Source organism: Phalacrocorax carbo, chromosome 8 (genome assembly GCF_963921805.1).
Source record: "Phalacrocorax carbo chromosome 8, bPhaCar2.1, whole genome shotgun sequence".
Classification (NCBI taxonomy): Eukaryota; Metazoa; Chordata; class Aves; order Suliformes; family Phalacrocoracidae; genus Phalacrocorax; species Phalacrocorax carbo.
The window spans coordinates 1,924,376-1,947,104 of NC_087520.1; the positions used below are offsets into that span (position 1 = coordinate 1,924,376).

Sequence of the window (22,729 nt, forward strand, 5' to 3'; positions counted from 1 at the left end):
GGTCTAATGCAGTCTGCCTAAACAGATAGTCTTACGTGAACGCTTTGACTTCACCTTCTTTTGGCCAGAGGTTGCAGGTCCGGTGTTGTACGTGTACCTCCACAAAACTCCTGCGGACTGGTGCGAAATGAAGCAGTTCAGGTTCTTGTCCTGGCTAAATATCCCAGGCGTCCTGTTGTCGTTGCCCTCCGCATTGCTTGTTCCTCTGCCTTGCTGCATCTTGCTTGCTTCTCTCCAGTGAGCTGAAAATGCAGAACGGACTATACAGTTCAGCTTTACTTTTGAAGGCATATCTATAAATAAATCTTGTCTATTTTCTTAACATGAGATGAATATTAATCTTGCATATATTATTTAGTCAGGCTTTATTTGCTGTGTTATATAAAACTGTGAACTTGGAAATAATTCTTACCTTTTGTTGTAAAGAAAGAAATTCCACGCCTTTCCTCATCAGCAGAGGTACTTATTCCACTGCTTTGAGTACTTATTCCTGAACCTTTGGGGCGATATTTTCCCTTCACGCACTTTTGAGCACACTTGATTGTAGGGTTGCTACCCCTTTGCTTGTTTCTGCATTTCTTTGGTATTTGACTCAGTCTGGGGCGGAAGAAGGTGTGCAGAAATATATGTCCCTTTGTGACGCAGAGAGAAACTACGTAAGATTGCGCAGTCTTGTTGATGTTTGAACAAAAAAGGTAGGTTGTGGGGTTTTTTTTTTTAACCTATCAACCTGGATTGTGTTTCTTCATCCAGTTTGCAAAAAAATTCCATTTATGGCTGCTCGGAGTCTTTTGATTTTTTGCCAGCTTTTTTATTTTGTGGCTGCACATCTTAGCCATGGAACTTTGTCAAATTCTCTCTCTGCATCCAAAGCCTATAATTTCCTCTGCGTTCTCTCCTCTGTCATTCTTGGCAGCAGGATCTTCGGAGAATTCCAGCAAGTTAGCCAGCCATAGGCTTGTGCAGTCTGGACCCAGAGCAGAATTCAGAAAACAAAACAAAACAGTGGTTTACTTTAATCAAGCAGTACTGTTCGAGGAAAGCTGGTTCTCTTTAATACAGTGCTCAGTTTATTTACAAGTAGTGTGCTGCAGTGTTTCACAGCATTCCTCTTGTGTGCAGGAGTTTTATGCCTGCGTGCATAAAAATAAGCACCCTTTGGTGGACCAGTTGATGTTATTTGTAAGACTGCTGGGATAAGGTGATTTTTCCTATGTGTAGATAGTGAGTAGCTTGAAGGGACACACACTCCTGACCAGGGCCTCTCTGCTTTGCTATAAATATGTCTAATAACTATCAGGAAGTTTTTGAATCAGATTGTAAAACTCCATGAAAATAGGTCAGGGAAAGTTTTATGGATGCGGTGGAAAAAATGTAGATTCCTGAGTCTTGATAAAAAATGTTATCCAATGACCTAACACTCTATAATTTTATCCCGTTTCACTTTTTTTAAGCCACGGGCTCGCAGTCAAAAACTCCAGAAGTACTGGCATGTTTGTAAAATATATTAAAAACCCCCAGCTGTTTGTTAGAGGAGGGTGGAAGTTTTTCCTTTCAAAGCAACGCGAGAGCCGAGGCAGGTTCTGTGCCTGCCTACCTGTGCAGCGACCTGGAGGTCCCTGAAGAGGCGGATCCTGTCTCCAGGTTTGTTTGGCGCCTGCCCTGCGCTGGGGCTGCCGAGAAGGCCGGCGGTCGGGTCCCTTGGTCCGTTGTAATACAGAAACTTTCTTCTGAGAAATAAAAATAAGATCTGACCTGAGATTTCAAACAGTCAACGGAAATGGGTCCCATCGACCACAACCGGGCCTACTTCCAAGCTGGTAGCCTACAGGCGAGAGTTGGGTACCCGGCTGCCGTCTGCCCAGCCGGCGAGTGTTTTTCTCTCCACAGCTTTTATGTTTGAGTCCAAGCTGCGATTTTGTTTCCTGCTTAAGTGTCTTCACTACCTGACCTCAGCAGTCTATTATACCTTGGTTAAAAGGGTTTCCTTCCTCTAAGTTGTTTTTAATTTCTTCTCTCTGAAGTAGACCTTTAGAAGATACTGCTGTAAATAACTTCAAGGTTGAAAGTGTAGTTTGGGGGTTTTTTTTTCAACCTCTTGAGTTTCTTAAAGAAATACGTGTTCAAAGACAAAATAGATGCAAGATACCTGGAAAAAGTTGCACATTTAAACGTAACACCTCGTTAAAGTGCATTTAACCGAAAGACTGTGCTATGCCCTCGAAATAGGAAGCTGACTAAAGTGAGCAGTTAGGCAGGTGCTTTCTGCAGAATTTGTGATACATGTTTTGGTAAGAACGAGTACCAGTTCCTCATCTTGTGCTCACCCCAGCGCAGTGGCTCCGTAGATGTGGTGTTTGATTACTGTGTGGTCTTTACTTCTTTTTTTGACTTAGGGTTTGTCAACTTGTGTACGCTGACGGTGGAAAACAGCAATCAGGGAATCACACTTGCGCTCCTCATACCTATGTAAAAGATAAAAATAAGTTTTTATTTTGAAGGAAGTGCAGCTGTTGTGTTTTGTTGAAGCCAAAAGGCTTCTCTCCAGTTTCATCTTCACTTTGCACTTGGAACAGAGGTTAATTTTATTTTTATTGTTCCTTCCTTTCTTTCAATTACTAAAGATTAGAGGCATTTGAAATGCCTTACAAGGAAAGTTCCCCATCAACAAAATACTTCCAGTGTATTACTGCAGTTGCTTTCACTTTTGAAATAAAAAGTTAAAGAGAAATTAGAAATATCTACGTGTGCTTTGCTGTGTAAAGCTTTTGTGTGTTTAAAAAAAATTAAATTTTATAAATTGTGTCTGTACCTGCTGCACGTCACTGATGTGGCTGTTTGGGAAGACTGGTTCATAGGCAGCCCCAAAGACCTGGAATTCGTTGTTGAATTGTAATTCTGGTTTGCCATTGCCAGAGCATTTAAGTCAAATGTGTGTGTATAACTTTATGAATTGAGTGAAATATTTTCAATTTTTAAGGCGCCAGTGTTTGTCCTCATTTTAAAATGAGGTCAGGAAGGTACTATTTTAAAATGGCACTCTAGCCTTAAAGTGGGTTTTCAGTAACTCGGTAGCATCTGCATATTTGTTTGTTAAAACAATATTTTAGGGTTTAAAAAAAAATTATAATCTACTGTCTTGGGAGACGGAATTGGATTTTCTGGAATGAGAATACTGGAGATCATACAAGTGCTAAAATTTGCAAGGCTTCACCTTTCACGGTTAGATTTATAAGTAATGGATTCGTTATATATCAGAGGAAGTTATATATCCTTGTTTATTGGCTTTTGTACAAGTGAATTGTCCGATTACGTGAAGGTCTGGCCTGGGCGGGGGGAGGATGTGTTGGCCAGCGGTGCCTGGTTGCATCTACCAGGGACTTGCCTGGAGCTGCTGCAAGAAGGGGTTTTCGGGCAGAGCGAGCAGAGCTGTTCGGATTTTGACTTTTGTTGTCTCCTGGGCTCTGGTGTCGCCGAGATAGTTGTTACTGTACTCAATGCTTGACCACCATGATGCTCTCTGTGTCTGAAAAAGGGAAATGCAGAGAAAAGAATTAGAACAAAAATACATAAAACTAGTAGCAAAGCTTTTCCATGTGTGAGGAAGATAAACATACTGAACGGTTCCTGCCCACGCTAAACATAGGTGAAGATGGGATTTATGGAAGTTGCAGGGATTTGGGAGTTTGAGCTATCACTCAACTGCACATGGCCCTTCTTAAAACCAGGCGAGCGGGAGAGCTGAGGAAGAGGAGCGTGAAGCACTCCTTCTCTGGGCTGGCTGGGCCGTTACGGCTGGTGAGGGGAGTTAGGACCCAGATAAAGAATCGCTCTTTCTGTTTTGTTGCTAGGTTTTTTCCTTTTTTAGAGGTTAGGTGCCATCCTTTAAGTAGAAAGAATATCTTGCTTACAGCAGGGGTTTTGGTATGTTAAAATTCCAAGTGAAAAAAACCCACTTGTGATCTTTTATTCCCTTAGGAGTCTCAACAGTCCAGTTTTGGCACTGGAGAACAGAGTAAGTATATTAAACTTCCTGTAAAATGTTTAATATTTTTGTTGTGGTTCAGTACTCTTAGTATCTCTTAAGACGTCTTAGAGAATGAGATTTTCCAGACTGGTCATAGGATGGAGTCTGAGTTAAAGTTTTCCGTACTTTCTCAGGTTCTAACCTATAAAACAGTTGCTTGGTTTTCTTTGCCATTTCTTGTTGAGATCTAGAAAGTTATGACTGAGTTGCAAGGTTGTTAGTGTCTTCTAGGAAAAAAAAAGGGTATTTTTAAATTTGTCACATTTTCTAATTCTTGAAAAAAATGCCTTTGTGGGTGATCGAATTGAAAATAGCAGAGTACTAAAACCAAACACCCTTTAAAAAATCCGACTCCCTGCTTGGGGATGTACTAGAAACTAAAATAGTGCTTGTGTTTATATTTCGATAGAAAAAGCACATTGCAGTTCCACTGTTCGTTCTCACTTTGTCATTTTAAAATCAAGAGAGAGAACAGGTCAAGAACGCATGTAGTAATGTGCCTAGTAATATCCTTGAATTTCTTGTCCCAGAACACATTTTCAGATTTTAGACAAAAGCAGCTTTTATTTCTTTATCTGTATTGTTGTTTGGAATATTACTGAAATTAAGACTTTAACACAGGTAACATTGAATTAAATTTGTGCTGTTACCTTCCAAAAGTCTTTCCACTCCCTCTTGAAGTGATTAAATAGTAAAAGAAGAATGGTTTATTCTTAGATATTCACAAGGAGCTTAATCTAAACACCTGATACAGTAGGGAATTAAGGAAACAAATTAAAACTTAATTCTATAATGCTAAACCGTAGACTTACGTTATAGGAACAACTGATCTTTAGGTGTGTCAATGAAGAGGCGAGGTCAGTCAGAACACAGAACCAGTTTTTAACTTCCATTTAAATTTTCTGGGAAACTTTTCTCAGCCTCAGTTCTTGTTTCTGTAGAACTAGCGTAGCTGTCTGCCAGAATTAAAGAAAAGGGAAGGAAAAATAACCCCAAACTGAAAAACAGATTATATCAACATGTATTCCTATTGTAAGAGCTGGCTTCTGAGTTGGATTTCTGGAGCTAAAGATTGCTCATCTGCTAAAAAGCTACGTAGGCATGCTGAAACAAGTCAGAGCGTGACAGGCTCATCTATATCCCGTATCCTGCACGTAGAAGGCGATAGATTAATCTTGATAGAAGCAAAACAGTTTTCCAAACCATTAATAAAAATTGTGTATTAATTTAGACAGCGATGACTTAAATAATTTTCTATATTTTCTTGATTAAATTATTTGCTGTATTTGTCTCTGCATCCACTCACTTCTTCAGCCTGTGGGAGATTGTACCTCACGTCAGCTAGTTATTACTTTCTCCTGTCTACTCAGCCGTTCGTAGTTGATCTAAGACTGTATACCTGTGGCAACTTCGGAATGACTTCTTTTCCTGGCTGAGTTTTCAACTGTGCGTTTCTTTTTTTTCTTCTTCTAGAACGATATAATCCTTCATCAAAAACATCCAATGGTCATCAATCCAAATCGTAAGTGGCTGTTGAGAAAACAATTCACAAATAGTCAAATATTAAGAGATTTGGAAAACAGCTGTTTCTTCTACTAGAATGTGTCCGTTCTTGCACAGTCACTTTGGCACACATCTCCTTGACTGGCAGAAAAAGGGGATCATCTTTAAGCAGCCATTTTCTGGGAGAGCAGGCCAAATATTGCATGTGGGAGCGAGTAACAAATAGCCTGGGCTGCCTTTCTGTTCCCCTGTTTCTTGTCAGTTGTCAGGATAGGTGTGCAAGGGTTTGCGCCTTGGAACCAGCTTGTGAACCAGAAAGGTTCTGGTTAGAAAGCTTCTGTTAGTAATGCAGAGAGATCCAGCATTTTACTATGTCAAACATGCAACTAGAAGAAAAAATAAAAAGCAACTGGAATATTTTAGATGGCTGTAGTCCACCATTCTCGTGCCTGAAAATCAATGATATGCTGTTAAAAGATTGTTTCCAAACAAGTATGTCCATGAAAGGTTTACCAGCTGGTTGTAAGTTTAGTGAAAGTTGTAGATTCTGAAAATTTGTTATTCTAAGTTGATGTTTGTTGTGATGCAATCACAAAGGGAAGTCTTCGCTTGTCTGTGCATGCGCTACAGTATTAGCAAGATTAAAAAGCGCATGACCTGTGGGAAGGGAATAGGACTAAAAGAAACCCCGCTCAATCATTAGAGACTTACAGTTTCCCAAAAACATGTAGTTGAAGATGCTCATATGCAGCCAGTTCAACAAGTGGTAGAAATGGACGTTCACCATTTGGCTTTGCTTTTGTACAGACTGCGAAGAAGGAACTGTGCTATTTCCAAAGCTGGGGAATGCGAGAACAGCTAAGAACAACACATTGGACGTGTGTTGAACTGGGGTGCATGGGAAGACAGTTGAGATGATGCTTACTGTGACAGTACAGTTTTAAATAATTAAAAAAAAAAAAAAGTGGTTGTGATCTGGTCAAATAAAAAAGGTGATAAATGCATCTTTTATAAAGGGGAGCAATTAAAAATATTTCAGGAGCTAGATCCTAGAGGCTGGTGTTTCTTTTCAGATCATCAGTAGAAGAGCTATACTGTGAAACTCGGAAGTATTAGGCTTTTAATCATTTCTCATTTTCTTTCTCTAGATGTGAATCGAACCAGACAGAGTAAGATCTTTTATTTTTGTAATCAAAGGTGTTTTTTCAGTAAGCACAAAGGCCCTGTCCCCTGCTACACGTTTTCAGTTGTTCGCATATTTTCAGTGTTGTGAAACTCTGTGTGTGTGTGTGTGTATGACTACCATAAATAATTATGGCTTTGAATAATAATACAATAATTATGGCTTAGAACAGTTGCACTGTTGCCATGAGACAGGAAGCAGCCACTAGTGTTACTTTTCTTGATTCTATTTAAAACAGTGTTCTTGGCCATTGTGTGTGAGACGTTGAACATGTGCAAGTTAGCTCCTCCCGCATGAGTAAATTGTGTAAAATTTCCCTTCTAAATTTAACAGAATGGAAGAAGGAGTCAAAGTGCTAGAATCCTTGTTCTTCTCTAAACAATGACTTAACTCACCATTCTTAAGCATTAAATGTTAGAATGGTATCTTGTGGATTGCACCCACGCAGCCTGCCTCGTAGTGTAAACAACAGCGTGTTGAAATGTAGAAGAATGCTTTGAAAGTAATTAAAGTACGTGGAAAAACTTGTCTCACTTTCTCCCTTTTACTTAGTATGTTGAAAGATGACTTAAAACTTAGCAGTAGTGAAGACAGCGATGGAGAGCAGGTATGTTCATTAACCCGGAGTTTCAGAAAAACATAGCGAACGCATTCACGGTTCAGTACTTCAGCAGCGCTCGGTATTCCAACGGCAAACTGAGCAGCTTGAGGGGAGATTTATGATTAAGAAACGAAAATCAAATGGAATGTTTTCAGACAAGCCTCAGGTGTTCCAAAATGTAAACTTCGGAGAAATTACGTTTTGTGAAAACAGTATGCTTTTATCTAGAAAATCTTGTTTTACTGATTTCAGATGGGCTTTCTCTGAACATAAAATGGCAATAGTGTGCTTTAAAACATAGGTAATGGCCCACCGTTTAAAGATAGAACCCTTCACGGTCTGCCACTCCGGCTAAAGAGTAGCACACCACTAGCTTGGGACTGTGTCTGGGATGATAAGGGATACTGAGTCTGTAACTGGGAGTATAGCAGCACCTTTATTTTTTATCAAAAAGTCTCTTTTTTCCTCTTTGTCAGTGTTAACTTTGTGCAGCTTCTGCCAGAAATAGCATTTAGCACACTAAATTAGAAATACCTGTAGGGTCTGTGCTACCCCGCAGTAATCCACGCTCCTCTTTTTGTTTCTTTTCTTCCTGTTCCCAGTTCTAGTATTTGGTTTTCACCTTGTGGAAAATTTTGAGAGAGCGCATTTAGTTGGTTAACTCCTAGTGCTCTGGGCATCTCGGGAACAGCATCGTAAGATGTTGAATCGTTTGATTGAAAAAGATGGAGATGCGGTGTTAGTGAGTGGTGGAAATAGGAACTCTTAGAACTGTAGTCAGACCATACAGGACTCTGAGATAATAGACTTGTGTTGAAAACTTGGAAAAAATAACTCTGTTTTACTTTATAAGGAAAATACAGACAAATTTAAGCTGCTGCAAGTACTGAATTAAGATGCTATTCAGGCTAAATTAAAAAAATGTAAAGGCTCTAAATCGATGCCTTGCAGTTTAATTGTGTGTACGATCCTAAAGTAACTTCTAGAAGCTTCATGCTCTTTCTCTTCATTGCAGGACTGCGATAAGACAGTGCCAAGGAGCACACCTGGAAGGTAGGCATTCCTGGTAGATTGTGGCACAGAAAGCAGAGCGGCGACATCCAGCCCAGTCAGCACCCTTGACTGGATCTCATTTCTAAAATTCATGTTTGTCTTTTGTGTTAAAGCAAAAGGTGATTAGAATATAATCAGTGATTGAAACCTGCAGATTATACGAACCACTTTGGGAAGGGGGATAAAACAAAGGTTGTTGTTTGTTTCCAGGGTGGACTGTGTTCAGTTATGTTGAATTTTCTAGTAAATGTTAATTAAAATACTACTTCTTATTCCTTCTAATGAAAGAACTTCTAGGATATATTTGTGCCTTGGGTAGTGTTTGTTTATTTTTCCTCATTTTTGTTTTCAGTAATTCTGAGCCTTCGCAGCATAACAGTGAAGGAGCAGATAATTCAAGGGATGACTCGAGCAGCCACAGCGGATCTGAGAGCAGTTCAGGGTCTGACTCTGAAAGTGAAAGCAGTTCCAGTGATAGTGAAGCTAACGAACCATCACAGAGTGCATCCCCCGAGGTAGGATTTCACATGTGTTTGGGCTGTCTTCACTAGCTTGGCGTTAATTCTGAGTTTTAAAAGCAGGAAAAAAATAATAAATTCTCAAACTGTTAAAAAAAAAAAAAAAGTTATACTTACCACCATGGGATCACTTTCAAGATGAAATACTTTTGCTGATGTCCCTGTAATTGGATACGGTAACAGTTCTTATATAAGCACACATTTGATGTTTGACTCTGAGGTGATTTTTACAACCAGCAAAAATCTAGTGGAGTGCAGAAATTAGATGTATTAACAGCAGCTTAAGAAGCTGTGGGCTTTTACTCTGGAAGGCTATGGCAGCAGGTATGGCCTGTTGATAGGTGCTGCTCCAGATGCAGGAAAAATCAGAGCTGTTACTTGTTACCTGTAGTCATCGACCTGTATTTCAGTCGTTATTTATCTCAGTTTTTTTTGGTGTACCTCTTGCTTTGGCATGGTACAGCTGTTCCATGGGAAAGATAGAACAACTGTGAAATATTTTCTCTAATGCTGTTTTTTATTTGTTTTTAGCCAGAGCCACCACCAACAAACAAGTGGCAACTGGATAACTGGTTGAACAAAGTTAATTCACATAAAGTGTCACCAGCTTCTTCTGTGGACAGCAATATCCCATCCTCCCAAGGCTACAAAAAAGAGGGACGGGATCAGGGGACGGGGAGCGGGTACACCGATCAAAGCGGATCCAAGGATTCAATTTCTTCTACACCGGGGCGAGATTCCAAACCCACCCAAAAGGGCTCGGAGAGCAGTCGCGGCAGGCAGAAGTCACCTGCCCAGAGCGACAGCTCAACACAGAGGAGGACTGTAGGTAAAAAGCAGCCCAAGAAGGCAGAAAAGACATCTGTCGAGGAGCCTAGAGGAGGTCTTAAAATAGAAAGTGAAACCCCAGTAGACATGGCAACAAATATACCTTCAAACAGGCATAAGGCAGCCACAAAAGGCTCGAGGAAACCCAATATAAAGAAAGAGCCCAAATCTTCCCCTCGGCCTACCACAGAGAAAAAGAAATACAAGGCTTCAAGCAAATCTGCCCAGAAATCCAGGGAATTCATAGAAACAGATACCTCATCCTCTGATTCAGATGAAAATGAGAGCCTGCCTCCTTCATCACAAACACCCAAATACTCTGAGAGCAATAGGACTCCTGTTAAATCTTCCATGGAGGAGGATGACAGCTTTTTTCGGCAAAGAATATTCTCTCCTATGGAAGAGAAAGAGCTTCTTTCACCACTCAGTGATCCTGATGAAAGGTACCCACTTATTGTGAAGATTGACCTGAGCCTCTTATCAAGAATACCAGGGAAGCCTTACAAGGATGCTGACGCACCCAAAGTGGAAAAGAAAAACGTGCCGGAGAAGCACGCGAGAGAATCCCAGAAGCAGCCATCTGACAAAAGTTCTACAAAAGGCAAAAGGAAACATAAGCAGGTGATAATTTTGTAGAGAAAGATTTACTGTTATCTCAGCCCCTAAGTGGATTGCCACTGGTGTCCAGCGTGTAGCCCAGCAGTCCAGGTCATACCTCGGTGTAGTGACTCCGAGGAATTTAGGAGATTACTTGGGCCAGAACACGTTGATCATCCCTGTGCTGTTACAGTAGAGACTGTTGGGATTTTCTGTTGGAGTGAGTAGGGGAAGGGAGAAGGCTGCACCTGCAGGAGTCTCAGCCCTGTAGCCCGAGCTGGCGGAGGTAGCGCAGCTTCTGTACCTCTGAGCGCTGCATCCTGCCCTCGCATGCCTCCACTTGATCTGGCACCAGCCCCTGTTGCACCGCAGGCCAGCTCAGGCAGCTGATCCAATGGAAAATTCACCTGAAAAAAAAAAAAAAAAGCCGTTTTCAGCTGGATCAGCTCCTTGAACCAGTGAGTCACACGATTGCACGTTGCCAGGACGAGGGATGGGGCAGAAACGGGCCTGGGGCATGGCAGCAGCAGAAACCTCAGGGGTGCTGCTTTACTGGGAGCAGAGGTGTCTCTCCATAATGATATTTAATCTTTTCCAAAACAGCATTTAATCATTTCAGCTATAAATAAAAAGCAGGAATACCTGGGGGCAGTAAAATGGACAGGAATCACGGGGGGAGCTGAATGGAAGTAGTACTCTTGGAGGGGGGAATGGTGAGAAGTAGTGGGCAGTGTAAGCTTAAACTCCTTTTAGAAACCTCAGAACATGGACAATCTCTGTAAAGAGCAAACCTGCGACTCTCTGATGGACTCAGTGATCCAGTGAGTTTTTTATGAATTTATGGTTTCTGTGAAGTTAGGACTGTGGAGCCCTGGTTCAGGGATTCAAAAATTTCCATGCTAGGCTGGATTTCATTCTGAAAATTTCATTTTGACAGAGATGTGGCAGTAGTTTTAAGACTTTGTGGACATGTGAAATCAAAAGATTCTGTGATATTCAGAATGTCGTTTGACTGTCCAGAGGAGGTGGATAGTTTCAGTTAAACCAGTTTTCCTGCTGAGCAACCTAAGTAAACTTGATCACTTGCTGAAGTTAGTGTCATCCAGGAGACTTGACATGTAACTGCAAGCAGAGGTTTCTCCTGTACTGTTCCTAAGATTCCTATTCTTTCTGGATAAGGAAATGAAGCGAGAAAGTATGACTTTTTTTGGTAAATGGGAGTAACTCTGACCAGTACAGTGATTAATTATTTTTTGCAAGTGTTACTGGAGAATTCCTGATGTCCATGGGAATGCACTCACGTGCTCCAATGGCTCTGAATACACCGACTTCTCTTTCTTTGACCGGTTACGCCTTTCAGTACACATTTTGGAGTTACAGAATTAAAGATCTGTGCTCTTACATCTAAACCAGAAAGTTTGGTAAAACCAATTAAATTTAGGCTTTATCCCAGCAAATAGCCTGGTGGTTAATTGTGTTGAATTCTCAGATTACTCTGGTGCTTACGGGTGCGTACCAGAGAAGATGCAAGCCTGTCTGAGGCAACTAAAGAAAAAACGGCCCTTTCCCCACACCCTTCCAGTTTTTAGGTTTGTGAGTGCTCTGTACGCAACTGCCACTGCTTGATTTCTACACGTTATTTGCTCGTGTGTTTCCTTGACCATCAGGCTCAGGGTGGCAGCATCGGTGTAACAAAAATGAAACCTTTTGGGTTTGTATCTGGGTTACGTTACCAGATGACTTCCTCTGTGAGGCCCTGTTTTCCATTTTATTCTCTGTATTGATGCTTCCAGTGCTTGCTGAAGACATCTTAGAAATTTACCTTCAAGACCCTTTGACTTCCGAATTAAATGTGTATAAAAATCTAGTCTTCATCATCTCTGAGCTTACTTTAATAGACAGCAAGATTTTTACCTTTTTTCTGGCATTCGTAAGACACCTTTATTAAGCTCCACAACATAAAATCTGCCTCCTGATCTCTTATTGAAGCCTTTGGCAGATTTTTCTGGTATTTCATGGCTATAATATGTTTGAATGAACAACTTAGCTGCTACTACTTTTATGCAGGTTGGTATTTTAGAAGCCAGACTTTGTTTTTCATTAGGTTCCAATATCAGGGTCTGATCAAATATTTGACACAGACTAGATGCTGTGGGGCATGTGTTTGTGGTCTGTGCGTATCTTATTCTGTGCACTGCAAAACACCTGCTAAATTGAGTCTCTTAATGTGAAACATTGCCACTCTCGGTGAAACTCTAAATGTGGACAGTTGCCTGGATGTGTTTCTTTTTTGCTTTATTCAGAATGAGGATGAAAACAGAGCCAGTGAAAGCAAGAAAACGAAACTGGAAGAAAAAGCTCCATCAGGACACAAGACTTCTAGCAGCAGGGAGTGAGTATCTTGGCTGTGTTTTCAGCAGTGATGGCTTAGGGTGATCAAGGAGAAGATGGGTGCCCATCTTCCCCCCGCCCCTGCCAATAAAGTATCTCCTCATTATTAATCAGTGGGTAAAATGTCATTGCTTCTTACCCTTCAGACAGATTTACTTCGGAGTTTCTACCAGTAGTTGGTGGAAATTAATTTCCATAACCAAAAACATTGGCCAGGGGCAGCTGTTCTCCGTAACAGAAGTAGGGTAACCCCTCATGAGAAGGGTCGGTGTATTACAGAATATAGGCTTCCTGCTTTTTCTCTAATACACAGTGGGGTTTGGTTTTGGTTTAGAGATCAGCTGTGTATCTAGCTTTTTGATCTTGCAAAATCCATGCTTTTGAATTAACCCAGTCTGGTAATTCTCCATTTAGTAAGTTTGTAAACTGAGAATAAATTACTTGACCGGCGTTGTCTGGGTAGCTGATGGCATTGAGGTTTGGATCCATGGATTTAGCCTCACATTTGCTTGATAGATTAGCTAAAGAAAAGTGTGAGTGACACAAAAGCCAAGTAATACAGAATTAGCAAATCAATAACATTGTTTAATACTCTTTTGCTTGTATGTTATTTCTGTAATTTCTGTTACGCTTTTGTTTGACTTATTTCTTGGTCGGTGTTAATCCCCAGGAAAGAGTAAGCTGTTTTTTTTTCCACTGCCTTTTAAAACTCTGCTATTTCAGATCAAGAAACCGAAAACTGGTATAATTATGTCATGGCAAATACTGCTGTATAGCGAGTAATTGCCAAATCACAAATATGTGAGAAGCTGCAGCACATCAGATGCTAGAAATTGTGCTTGCCCATTCTGAATTAAACAGTGTCATACTGTTTGTTAGGAGAACAAACGGATGCATTTCTATCTTGATTATGCTTTTTTACCTGTTATTTCTGATACTTGCCTGATTGCCAGTGCGGTTCCCTGCAGGACATTTAATTAAATGAAACTATATGACTTTACAAAGATAATCTGTTGAAATTATTATTATGGGAAGCCAAGAAGAGTCAAGAGTAGCCCTCCACAGCCCAGGTAAGAGCGTACTGAAAGGCCACGCTGAGAAAGCTTTCCAATTTCCTGGGTTCCAGAGAATATTTATCTGGACCATCTTTTTTTCTGAGCTCTTAGGCTGACTAGTCTGCAACAGACAGGCTGGCGCTAACGCTGGCATTAATTTCTTCCATTGTAAGTGTTTGGGGGTGTTTTTTTAAGAACAGTTGTAGGGATGTGGTTTTATGGTTAGAACTTGTCTACTGTGTTTTCAGGTCAGAACAAATAAAATGGTGAAAACGAGTTCAATCTGGCTTCATAGAAACCTACTCACCGACATGATTATTCTCTTTCTTTTCCACCATAACTGGTTTGCTGGGTCTAACAACAAAAATATTGTTTGTTTTGGTGTTTTTTTTTTTTAAAAAAAGTTGGGTTTTTATTTAAATTTCTAAAAAATAAAGTTTTGTGTGGTTGGGTTTTTGTGTTTGTTCATTTTTGGTTTTTAAGGGAAAAAACCCAAACCTGAATTTGTTCATTTTGTCCAGGTCCTCAAAGCCAAGTGCTGTTAAAGAGAAGGATTTACTGCCGTCTCCTGCTGCCCCAGTCCTGCAGAAAGATTCCAAGCCAGAACATGGGTCCCGGAAGAGGACAGTCAGTCAGTCGTCATCCTTAAAGTCCAGCAGCAACCTTAGCAAGGACGGTAGCAGCGGCAGTAAAAGCAGCTCATCTTCCAAACAAAAGAAGACGGAGGGGAAGGGTTCTAGCAGTGCTAAGGAAACCAAGGTAAAGGGCTTATTCTGTAAACGCCTTAAGCCTGTTACTTTGCTTTACAGTTAGACATGCTCAGTGTGATGTAAACAATAATTTGCAGTTCAAGTTAAAATGTAATTAGTTCTAGACATGCATTGTTCCATGTCGTAGTGCTTAAGTACCTTGGAAGTCTACAAATTAGAAAATAACTTTCGAGGGATCATGGAATACTAATGTTTATTCTCACCAAATTCTTATGTTAATTAGTGAAATGTGTTTAGTCATCTTCTGATTAGTGATGCTGCTTATTTATTGTTTAACAACTTTAATAAGAAATATCACTAAAAAGCTGTCGACACAACAGTAAATAGAACAGTGAGGTTGCTCTTGTCTCATCGGAGCAGGTACAGATCCTGCCCTGGTTTTTTTAAGGAGAGCAGGAGCTTGGCCCACACTCAGTGCTAGGGTGCGAAGCTATAGGTCTCATTTAGTGACACTGGGACCTCAGAAAGATTATTTTAACTCCAGTTTGGGAACATACAGCGCTCTCCGTGGTTGGAGTGGAGAAAACATGGTTATAAAACGCCGCAGAAAATGGTTTTTTAAGAGGTTTAGGTTAGGAAGATATTTAGATGGTGGAATTAAAAAATATTATGAGATGATGATGCTCTTGGGTCACCAAATTGTAATGCACTTTTTCATCAGTGTACAAATATGTATTACTGGGCAGAAATTAGCCTGCGAGGACATCCGAGAGTGGATTGTTAAACACCTGTGATGAGCAGTTTCTATCGCATAGCCAGTTATTGAGCATAATATGTTTAACTGGGAGGGATTTCACCTTTGTCCGCGATGCCAACGTGTGCTGCAGGTGCTGGTGCGGCTGTCTCCAAGCGCTCTGTAGCAAAGCCCCCAAACCTCTGATAGGCTGTGGAAGCTCCGGTAGCTTAAGCAACTGCTAAACCTCAGTAGCTGGATTTGCAGTCTCTGAAAAGCTTAGTAGCAAAGTCTAAAAATGTTCAGGAAGGATAATTGATTTGGGGAGGAGTAAAGCAGCAAAAGAGACTTTAGCAATGGCAGAAAGTAACTTAGTCATCAGGGTGGAGTTAATGAGTATCTGAACCGGGAGACGCACTGTATCACTTCAGATGCCAATACCATGAGATTTTAGAAGCCTGGCAGGGTTGCGTATATCGGTGGCTGCGTAAGACACTTCCAGGAACTGTAGATAGTGAATTTACCTGACAGGCTGAGGCTCTGCCCTTTATTCATCAGCGTAGAAATGTCCCTAAGCCAGGTGTTAATTTGCGAGATGTTTATCACTTTATACTTCATATCTGCATAGTCATGCCTTTCTTAATGTAGTATATACCCTTCCTGCATTGCACCGCATGCTTTGTTATTGTTTCTACGTTACAACGGTGGGTAGTACCCTGCTGTGCGGATCCGGTGCCTTGCAACCAGGATCCTTCTGGTTAGCAATGATTTGATAAATGTAGGTTACGAAATACATCTATATAGATGGCCTTTGGTCATGATAAATTGGGAGAGCAGAAAACACACATGAAGCTGGGGTGTTGTTTTATACTCTTTAGCTACTAAAAAAGATTTGATTTAGGATTCACAGAAAGTTTCTAGTGGCCAGTTATTTAGCCTGAAGTGTCACGTTGAGCCGTGTGTAATTTAGGGGAGCAAGGACAGTGTTGTGAAGACAGCCAGCTTTTCTCCCTGAAGGTGCTTATCCTTCTGAAATATACTTCTTTCAAGGCAAAGACATTCAGCAGAGCGTGTGGTTGACAGGCATGAGAAATCATAAAAATATTCATCATCTCTTTGTCAGAGTGGAAAAGCAGGACTTGGAAACAGTGACATGGGAGATTGAGGGAGGGATTTCCTGGACCCAGGTGTGTCTAGAAAGCCTCGGCTGCATTCTTTCCTCTAATGGAGATCTGGTGTATTAGAGTGAGGAGCTTGATTAAGTCTCTGTGTGCACCTCTGTGCCAGCATTAGGTGAATGCCTCATGGATGCTGTGGTACTGTCTATGGTGAATGGCAGCTAAAGCAGCTGCAAAACTGATCTTACTGCATATAATGCGGGAAGTCATGGGAGAAATTTATACAACAAATACTTTTCTTGTAGGCAGAGAAGATTTAACTGTTCTTTAAATTTATTATTTGGCAACAATTTTCCTTTCAGGAAAAGATTCTGAACAATTCCTCAAACTGCCCTCCTGCATCTGCACAGTCCACGGAAAGTTCAAAGTCAAGAAGAGCAAAACTTGTTTTTGATGATAGGTAAGAACAGCAGAAGGTGCCTTTCCCTTTGTGGGGGTGTGACTCTCGGAGCATAGCCGGTTCCCCGTGGAGAAGAGTCCTCGTTTTGCTTCACAAAAGACGTTAAGTCAAGCTCAGACGCTGGAGAGCAGCGCGTTGTTCCGGCAGCGATGTGCTTGTCCAACTGCTCCCTGTGCCATTTACTTGGCAGACGGCGCAGTCCTTGAGAAGGAACTGTAGCTTGCCCTGTACACTCCTACCAAGCATAAAAGGACCACGCAGTAGACTTAAATAGCTCAGGGTTCTTCTGTTTTTGAATGCTGATGGGTCCTTTTCACCTTTCCGGAACGCTGCTGCTACCTGTCTGCCTGTTCTCTTCTCAACAGAGCCCGCTTCCTCTGGAGTAGGAGTTGTGGTCACTGAGAGTAGAGAGGAGCCTTTGTTTTTGAAACCCCCGATCCACAAAAGCGGGATTGGTATTTAATCCTGCGGGGTCAAAAGAAAACATCTTGAAATTAAAACAAAACAAATATTTTACCATCTTGCGCAGACTTTAGGTTTCACTGGCGCCAATTCAGGTCTCGGCACAATGCTTGCTCTTAAGGCATCTCGCCTTGTTGTTCTTGAAGCTCACTTTGCAGATAAAATTATGTTTGTACCAAATGTACAAGTAACTTCCTGGTTACGAACTCATCGGAAGTGGGCAAGCGAGTTGGTTGTTGGTGGGGTTTTTTGGTGTGTTTTTGTTTTTGTTTTTTTCTGATGGTTATTTCTTAAAGGGGAAAAAAAAGGAAGTTCAGTGGGTTTGGTGATTAGAGTACACTGTCAGTCATTTAGGGCAAAATAGTTTATGGGGACTCTGTAATTATTCCAAGACAAAACAGGGCCAAGAAACTGAGATAAGATCAAGCTTTTTTTTTAAAAATCTGAGTGTGTATTGAAGTACAGGAAGACACAGTGCAAGCTTTCTCCAAGAGAACAGAAATTGTGCTTTGGAATGGTGTCACGTTATAACCTGATGGTTATGATGAAGACATTTTTAGGATTTCTTGGGCCTAGAACTGGTTGAACTAATTTTGTAGGTATATAATGTTTTTGTTGTTAACTGTTCCTTTGCAATGACATCAATTTCCTGTAAGTGGACTGTTAAAAATGTTGATTTCAGATATCTTTGATTCTTGAACAAGTAAGATAGGGTGGATGGGAGGATTTATTTCAAACCTTAATCAACTCATAAGTAGTATGTTAATATATTGAGATGTATAATTACACTTTTATGATTTCTTTCTGCTAATGTAGCCATGAAAGTGACTTGGCATTGATTGTCTTGGGTGGCTAAGCAAAAGCAATTAACCCCTGAATGCATCTTGATTCTTTTGCATTTTTTTTATTGTGATAATTTTAAAATACATCCACCCTCAGTAATGCCAGTCTCGGAGGCGCTGGATTAATTTGTCCTCAGATTTTGTGGGCTTTTTGCTTCCCCTGTTGTTGGTCAAGTGTTTGGTTTGCTTGACTATGAAATGCAGTAAATTTAACCAAATTACATGTACTTACCAATTTGCTTGAAATACTGTTTTGAATTACCTGAAACTAAAGAACTAACTTTAAACTACTTTTAACAATTTTATCATACTGTAACTAATCATACTAGTTAACTATTTTAATGGCTTTTAAAACAGTTTTATCATAGTGTACCTCCTGTAACTTGAGTTAGACCGGAAAAACATGAAATTTGGCAACATTAAGAAACTCAAATCATAAAAGGAAATGCAATATGGGTGGGGCCCAGTCCATAAACGTGTATCCTCTGTTGCAGGACTTACTCAGCTGATCATTATTTACAGGAAGCAAAGAAGTTAAAACATAATGCAGATGCATTGGTAAGTGAACCTCCAATACTTATCCAGTGTTTGCACATTATACGGGGGTTTGTTCACTGCTTTTGCCGTTGTGCTACCCTTCCCTACTGGAATTTTCTTATACTTCCTCGGTGGTTTTTTGTCCTTAAAAGTTTTTTCCAATCTCTTCAGTCTGACAGGTTTGAGAAGGCTGTGTACTACCTAGATGCTGTAGTGTCATTCATTGAGTGTGGGAATGCATTGGAGAAAAATGCTCAGGAATCCAAGTCCCCGTTCCCTATGTATTCAGAAACTGTGGAATTAATCAAGTAAGCACTGCAAAGCATAGACAAAAGTCAGGTGGGTGGGAGGGAGGTCTGGAAACTGGAGCTTCTAGATCGACTAAAGCTTTTGAGATCTCTTCTCATACTCCTATAAAACTGCACCACTTACCAGTTCATTCCAGTTGCTGAGGCTTTAAGTGTTTTCATGAAGGTTGAGATGCTTTCTGCTAAGGCTCTAGAAGTCTCTGTGCAACGTGTAACACGTGAGAAGCGAAATTATTCCAGTTACTACCTGATCAGCATTTTGCTTAGGGTCTGAGAGAGGTTCCTGAAATGGTGAAGGCAGTTGAAACTAGAAATTCATAAGAACGTCAGTGTTTTGTGATTGATAAATGATACTGTAATATTTATTTTGTTGTTTACTTAATGTCTTTGTTTGTAGATACACTATGAAGCTGAAGAATTACTTGGCGCCGGATGCTACAGCTGCAGATAAAAGGCTAGCAGTGCTTTGGTATGTGCATTCTGAACTTAATGCAATGCATTGATTAATTTCAGATGTTTTATCTGCCTGAAATGCTGTATTACACTGAGTTGTCAGGTGTTTCTGAGCCAAATATACGAGTTTTCCACTTGGCTGTACGTAAAGATTAATGCTGTGTATCTGATTACTGTAATTTGGGGCAGAGGGGATGTTGACTATGTCTTTGAAATATGAAGGAAATTACTAGATTTGTAGGGAACAACAGCAGAAAGGATGGGGGTCCTTCCTATGTATTCGTCCAGTGATAAGTCAAAATTTGGACTGGCTGTAAAGAATTATCACTAGCCTCCTAGATCAAGCAGAGATCACTAGATCAATGAAACGGCTGCAGCAGGTGTAGAGGACCAGAACCAGTTGGTGTCAGGTGGAAGAGAAAGCGGAAACCGTAGCAGAACGTGTAGACTCGGTATGTCCTGACACGAGTGAAACATAAATGAAACTCTTGACTTAAAAATTAATAGTTTCAGCATAAGGCACACAGAGCTGGTTTTATTCCTTGGGAATTTAAAGTGCTCATCGATTGTTTGGTAGACCTACAACCTGAGAGTTGGCAGAGAAAGCTTTAAAAACACAGCTACTATTTTTTTGAACTTCGCTCAGCTGTGATAAACTTGGCTTTAACTGTAAATGTTTTGTTATTCTGTCGTTGGTCAGTCTTCGGTGTCAATCTCTACTATACCTAAGGCTTTTCAAACTGAAAAAGGAAAGTGCATTGAAATATTCTAAGACTCTGACTGAACATCTGAAGGTAATTGCATATGTATTTTCTTAAAATATTAAGACCTAAGCAAATTAAAGCTCTACATCACTTAAAAATCCGGAATCCAATTTTCAGACTGCTACACATGAACTTGGAATATACCATTTTTAGAGCTGGGCTTTGAAAGTGTGTTAAAGTTGAGTAGTTTAAAGCTGGGAAGAGACAGTATGGCTGTCGTAATCCTCCTGGTCCTAGCGTAGATAGTTCTCTATTAATGATTTGATCTGGCTCTTGTCATCTTTAATAAATTGCGTAGGCTTCAAGGAGAATTTAAAAATGTTTTTCTTGCTGCAGCTATAACAAGCTGAAACTTCCCTTTCATGTTTAAGCTTAAGGGAATTCAGGATCTAGGGGTGAGATGGGCTTGCAGCTATTAAGCCTTCGCAAAAGCTGGCACCAGAGCCAACTTCTAATTCAAAAGCAAACTGGTCTTTCTGAGTTTTTGTTGTTTCCAGTGGGATGTTTGATTCCACCCCCTCCCCATGAATTTGTCTAGATTCCTCTGCAACTGATATAAAATTGCCGTCAGGGAAAGGAGACCAAGAGACACATCTTTTGAATTAATTTATTTTAATCAAGATGATGCAGATAAGAAAAACTGTTACGACACTTTTGTGACATTACTGAGTCCTTAATCTAGAGTGAGATTTTCAAAGGAGCACTTGGGAATAAGTAACTAATGTCACTGGCTTTCCCTGACACCTCCAGCTATCAGTACGGAGGGGAAACAGCCTTGTCACATGCCTGACTTCTCCGAGTTTTTGAGATACCTTTAATAGTTCAGTGCTGGTAATAACAGAGATTTCTTCCTATTAATAGGCTGAAAACCCAAAACGTTATGGTAAGAGGCAGTGGGATCTGATGACTAGAACAAAGGACTACTCCAATACTGTATACATTTAGTGGCCTTCTTTGTGCTGTTAAAATAATCCTTTAATTTGTGTCTTACTTGTCAGTAAAAAAGGGGTATTTTCTCAAATCTGAATTTACTTTTGATATTATTCAGAATTTTGGTTATTGCTTAAAAGAAATTAAATAACCAGATGAAGTGTAACGAGTTAAAGCATAAACATAAATCGGGTGACAGATGTCTTTCTCCCCAAACAGAATTCCTATAATAATTCTCAAGCACCGTCACCTGGTATAGGAAGGTAAGTAGTAAAAACTGTTACTTGTATTTCTCAACTTCGAGCTGGTTTTCTACGCAGACTGCGTGCCTGGGGTGCTCAAAGAGTAGCTTTTCACCCTTCAAAGTGTTGGGCTGATTGTCCAAAGGGTTTATGTTTTGATTTGGTTGTTTACATAATTATTCTGATAAAACGCTTGGAAGACTGCTGCTTGTGATAGCGTGTCACTAACACACAAGTCACTTATCTCTGAGTTTTGTTATTTTATTTAGCACCTTTTCCCTCAAAACAATAGCTTTGCTAATGCTGCAAGCTCAGGCGGCTACAAGGACATACAGTGTTGTCTGTTCCGTAGTCTGGCAGTTTACTTCTGGTCTTTAAAAGCTAACAGCGGACCTCGGTAGATCACCCTGTGAGCTTGAGGAGGGCATTTCAGATTTGCATCGTGTTATCTGAAAGTGTAATATGGCAGCGTAGTTACCGTGTAGTTGTTTTCATTATTATTCTATAAGGTTCGATTTATTTAAACAACGAATTTAAGATTTTATTGAATTAAAAGATGATGAGGTTTGGTGATTAGGTTTTGGCTGTGAAGCTAAAACGTAAGAGTTGGAGGATCCTCAGCAGTTGTTACCAGCTCATGTGTTTCATTTGCTGTAGGGCAAATCCTGACTTCTTAACGTGTGAAGTGGGAGTGCTTCGGCATCTCACGCCCTGAGATGTGGGAAGAGAGGTCTTAGAGAGTATTAATCTCACTGCCTGGTACGACTGAAGTATATCTATTTGCATTTTACAACTTCATATTTTCCTTTGGATAAGCAGCAAGCCTGTTGGAATGCCGTCTCCAGTCTCTCCAAAGCTGTCTCCAGGGAATTCAGGAAATTACTCTTCCGGGGCAGCCAACCCTTCAGGGAGCGGGTCTTCGGTGACGATCCCCCAAAGGATCCATCAGATGGCAGCCAGCTACGTCCAAGTTACGTCCAACTTCCTCTATGCCACTGAAATTTGGGACCAAGCCGAACAGCTGTCTAAAGAACAGAAAGGTAAGGGCTGGCACAGGTGGGTTGTAGCGTCAGATGTACCAGAGTGTGCTGAAATGCTCGTGGGCTTTGAATTTTGGAGTTGCAGTTACCAGTGCACGGGATCCTTAACCAGGTCCTCTGCAAAAGTGAGAGATGGAAGGTTAGACTTTGGATTACAGCGATCTCTTGGGCGGGTTGTCTTGGTTGTCAGGGTGGCGTTGGAGGCGTGGTGTTTCCTACCGGCCATGCCTTGAACAAAAACTAAAAAATCTGTGTGGCGTTTCCTGTCAGATGTTAGGCGTAGGAAGGGGAACTTGGTACATTTCCATTTCTGAAATTCTTAAGTGAAATATGCGTTTGAGGGGGAAGGCCAAGGACGTTTTACAATAGTTTAA

The 22,729-nt window shown here is 40.7% G+C and overlaps 1 protein-coding gene across 5 annotated transcripts in view; it reads left to right on the plus strand.

Moving 5' to 3' along the window:
- Nucleotides 1-22,729, plus strand: part of AFF4 (ALF transcription elongation factor 4) — a 54,052-nt gene that overhangs the window by 24,891 nt on the left and 6,432 nt on the right. For all 5 annotated transcript variants that reach the window (XM_064458259.1, XM_064458256.1, XM_064458258.1 and 2 more), the window contains 16 exons: nt 3,979-4,015; nt 5,501-5,549; nt 6,679-6,699; nt 7,266-7,320; nt 8,330-8,367; nt 8,720-8,882; nt 9,417-10,334; nt 12,614-12,702; nt 14,278-14,515; nt 16,680-16,777; nt 18,576-18,639; nt 18,790-18,926; nt 19,324-19,395; nt 20,080-20,173; nt 21,293-21,336; nt 22,135-22,355. In XM_064458259.1, coding sequence (XP_064314329.1) covers nt 3,979-4,015; nt 5,501-5,549; nt 6,679-6,699; nt 7,266-7,320; nt 8,330-8,367; nt 8,720-8,882; nt 9,417-10,334; nt 12,614-12,702; nt 14,278-14,515; nt 16,680-16,777; nt 18,576-18,639; nt 18,790-18,926; nt 19,324-19,395; nt 20,080-20,173; nt 21,293-21,336; nt 22,135-22,355 — 2,338 coding nt within the window. The remainder of the gene's footprint in view (nt 1-3,978; nt 4,016-5,500; nt 5,550-6,678; nt 6,700-7,265; nt 7,321-8,329; nt 8,368-8,719; nt 8,883-9,416; nt 10,335-12,613; nt 12,703-14,277; nt 14,516-16,679; nt 16,778-18,575; nt 18,640-18,789; nt 18,927-19,323; nt 19,396-20,079; nt 20,174-21,292; nt 21,337-22,134; nt 22,356-22,729) is intronic.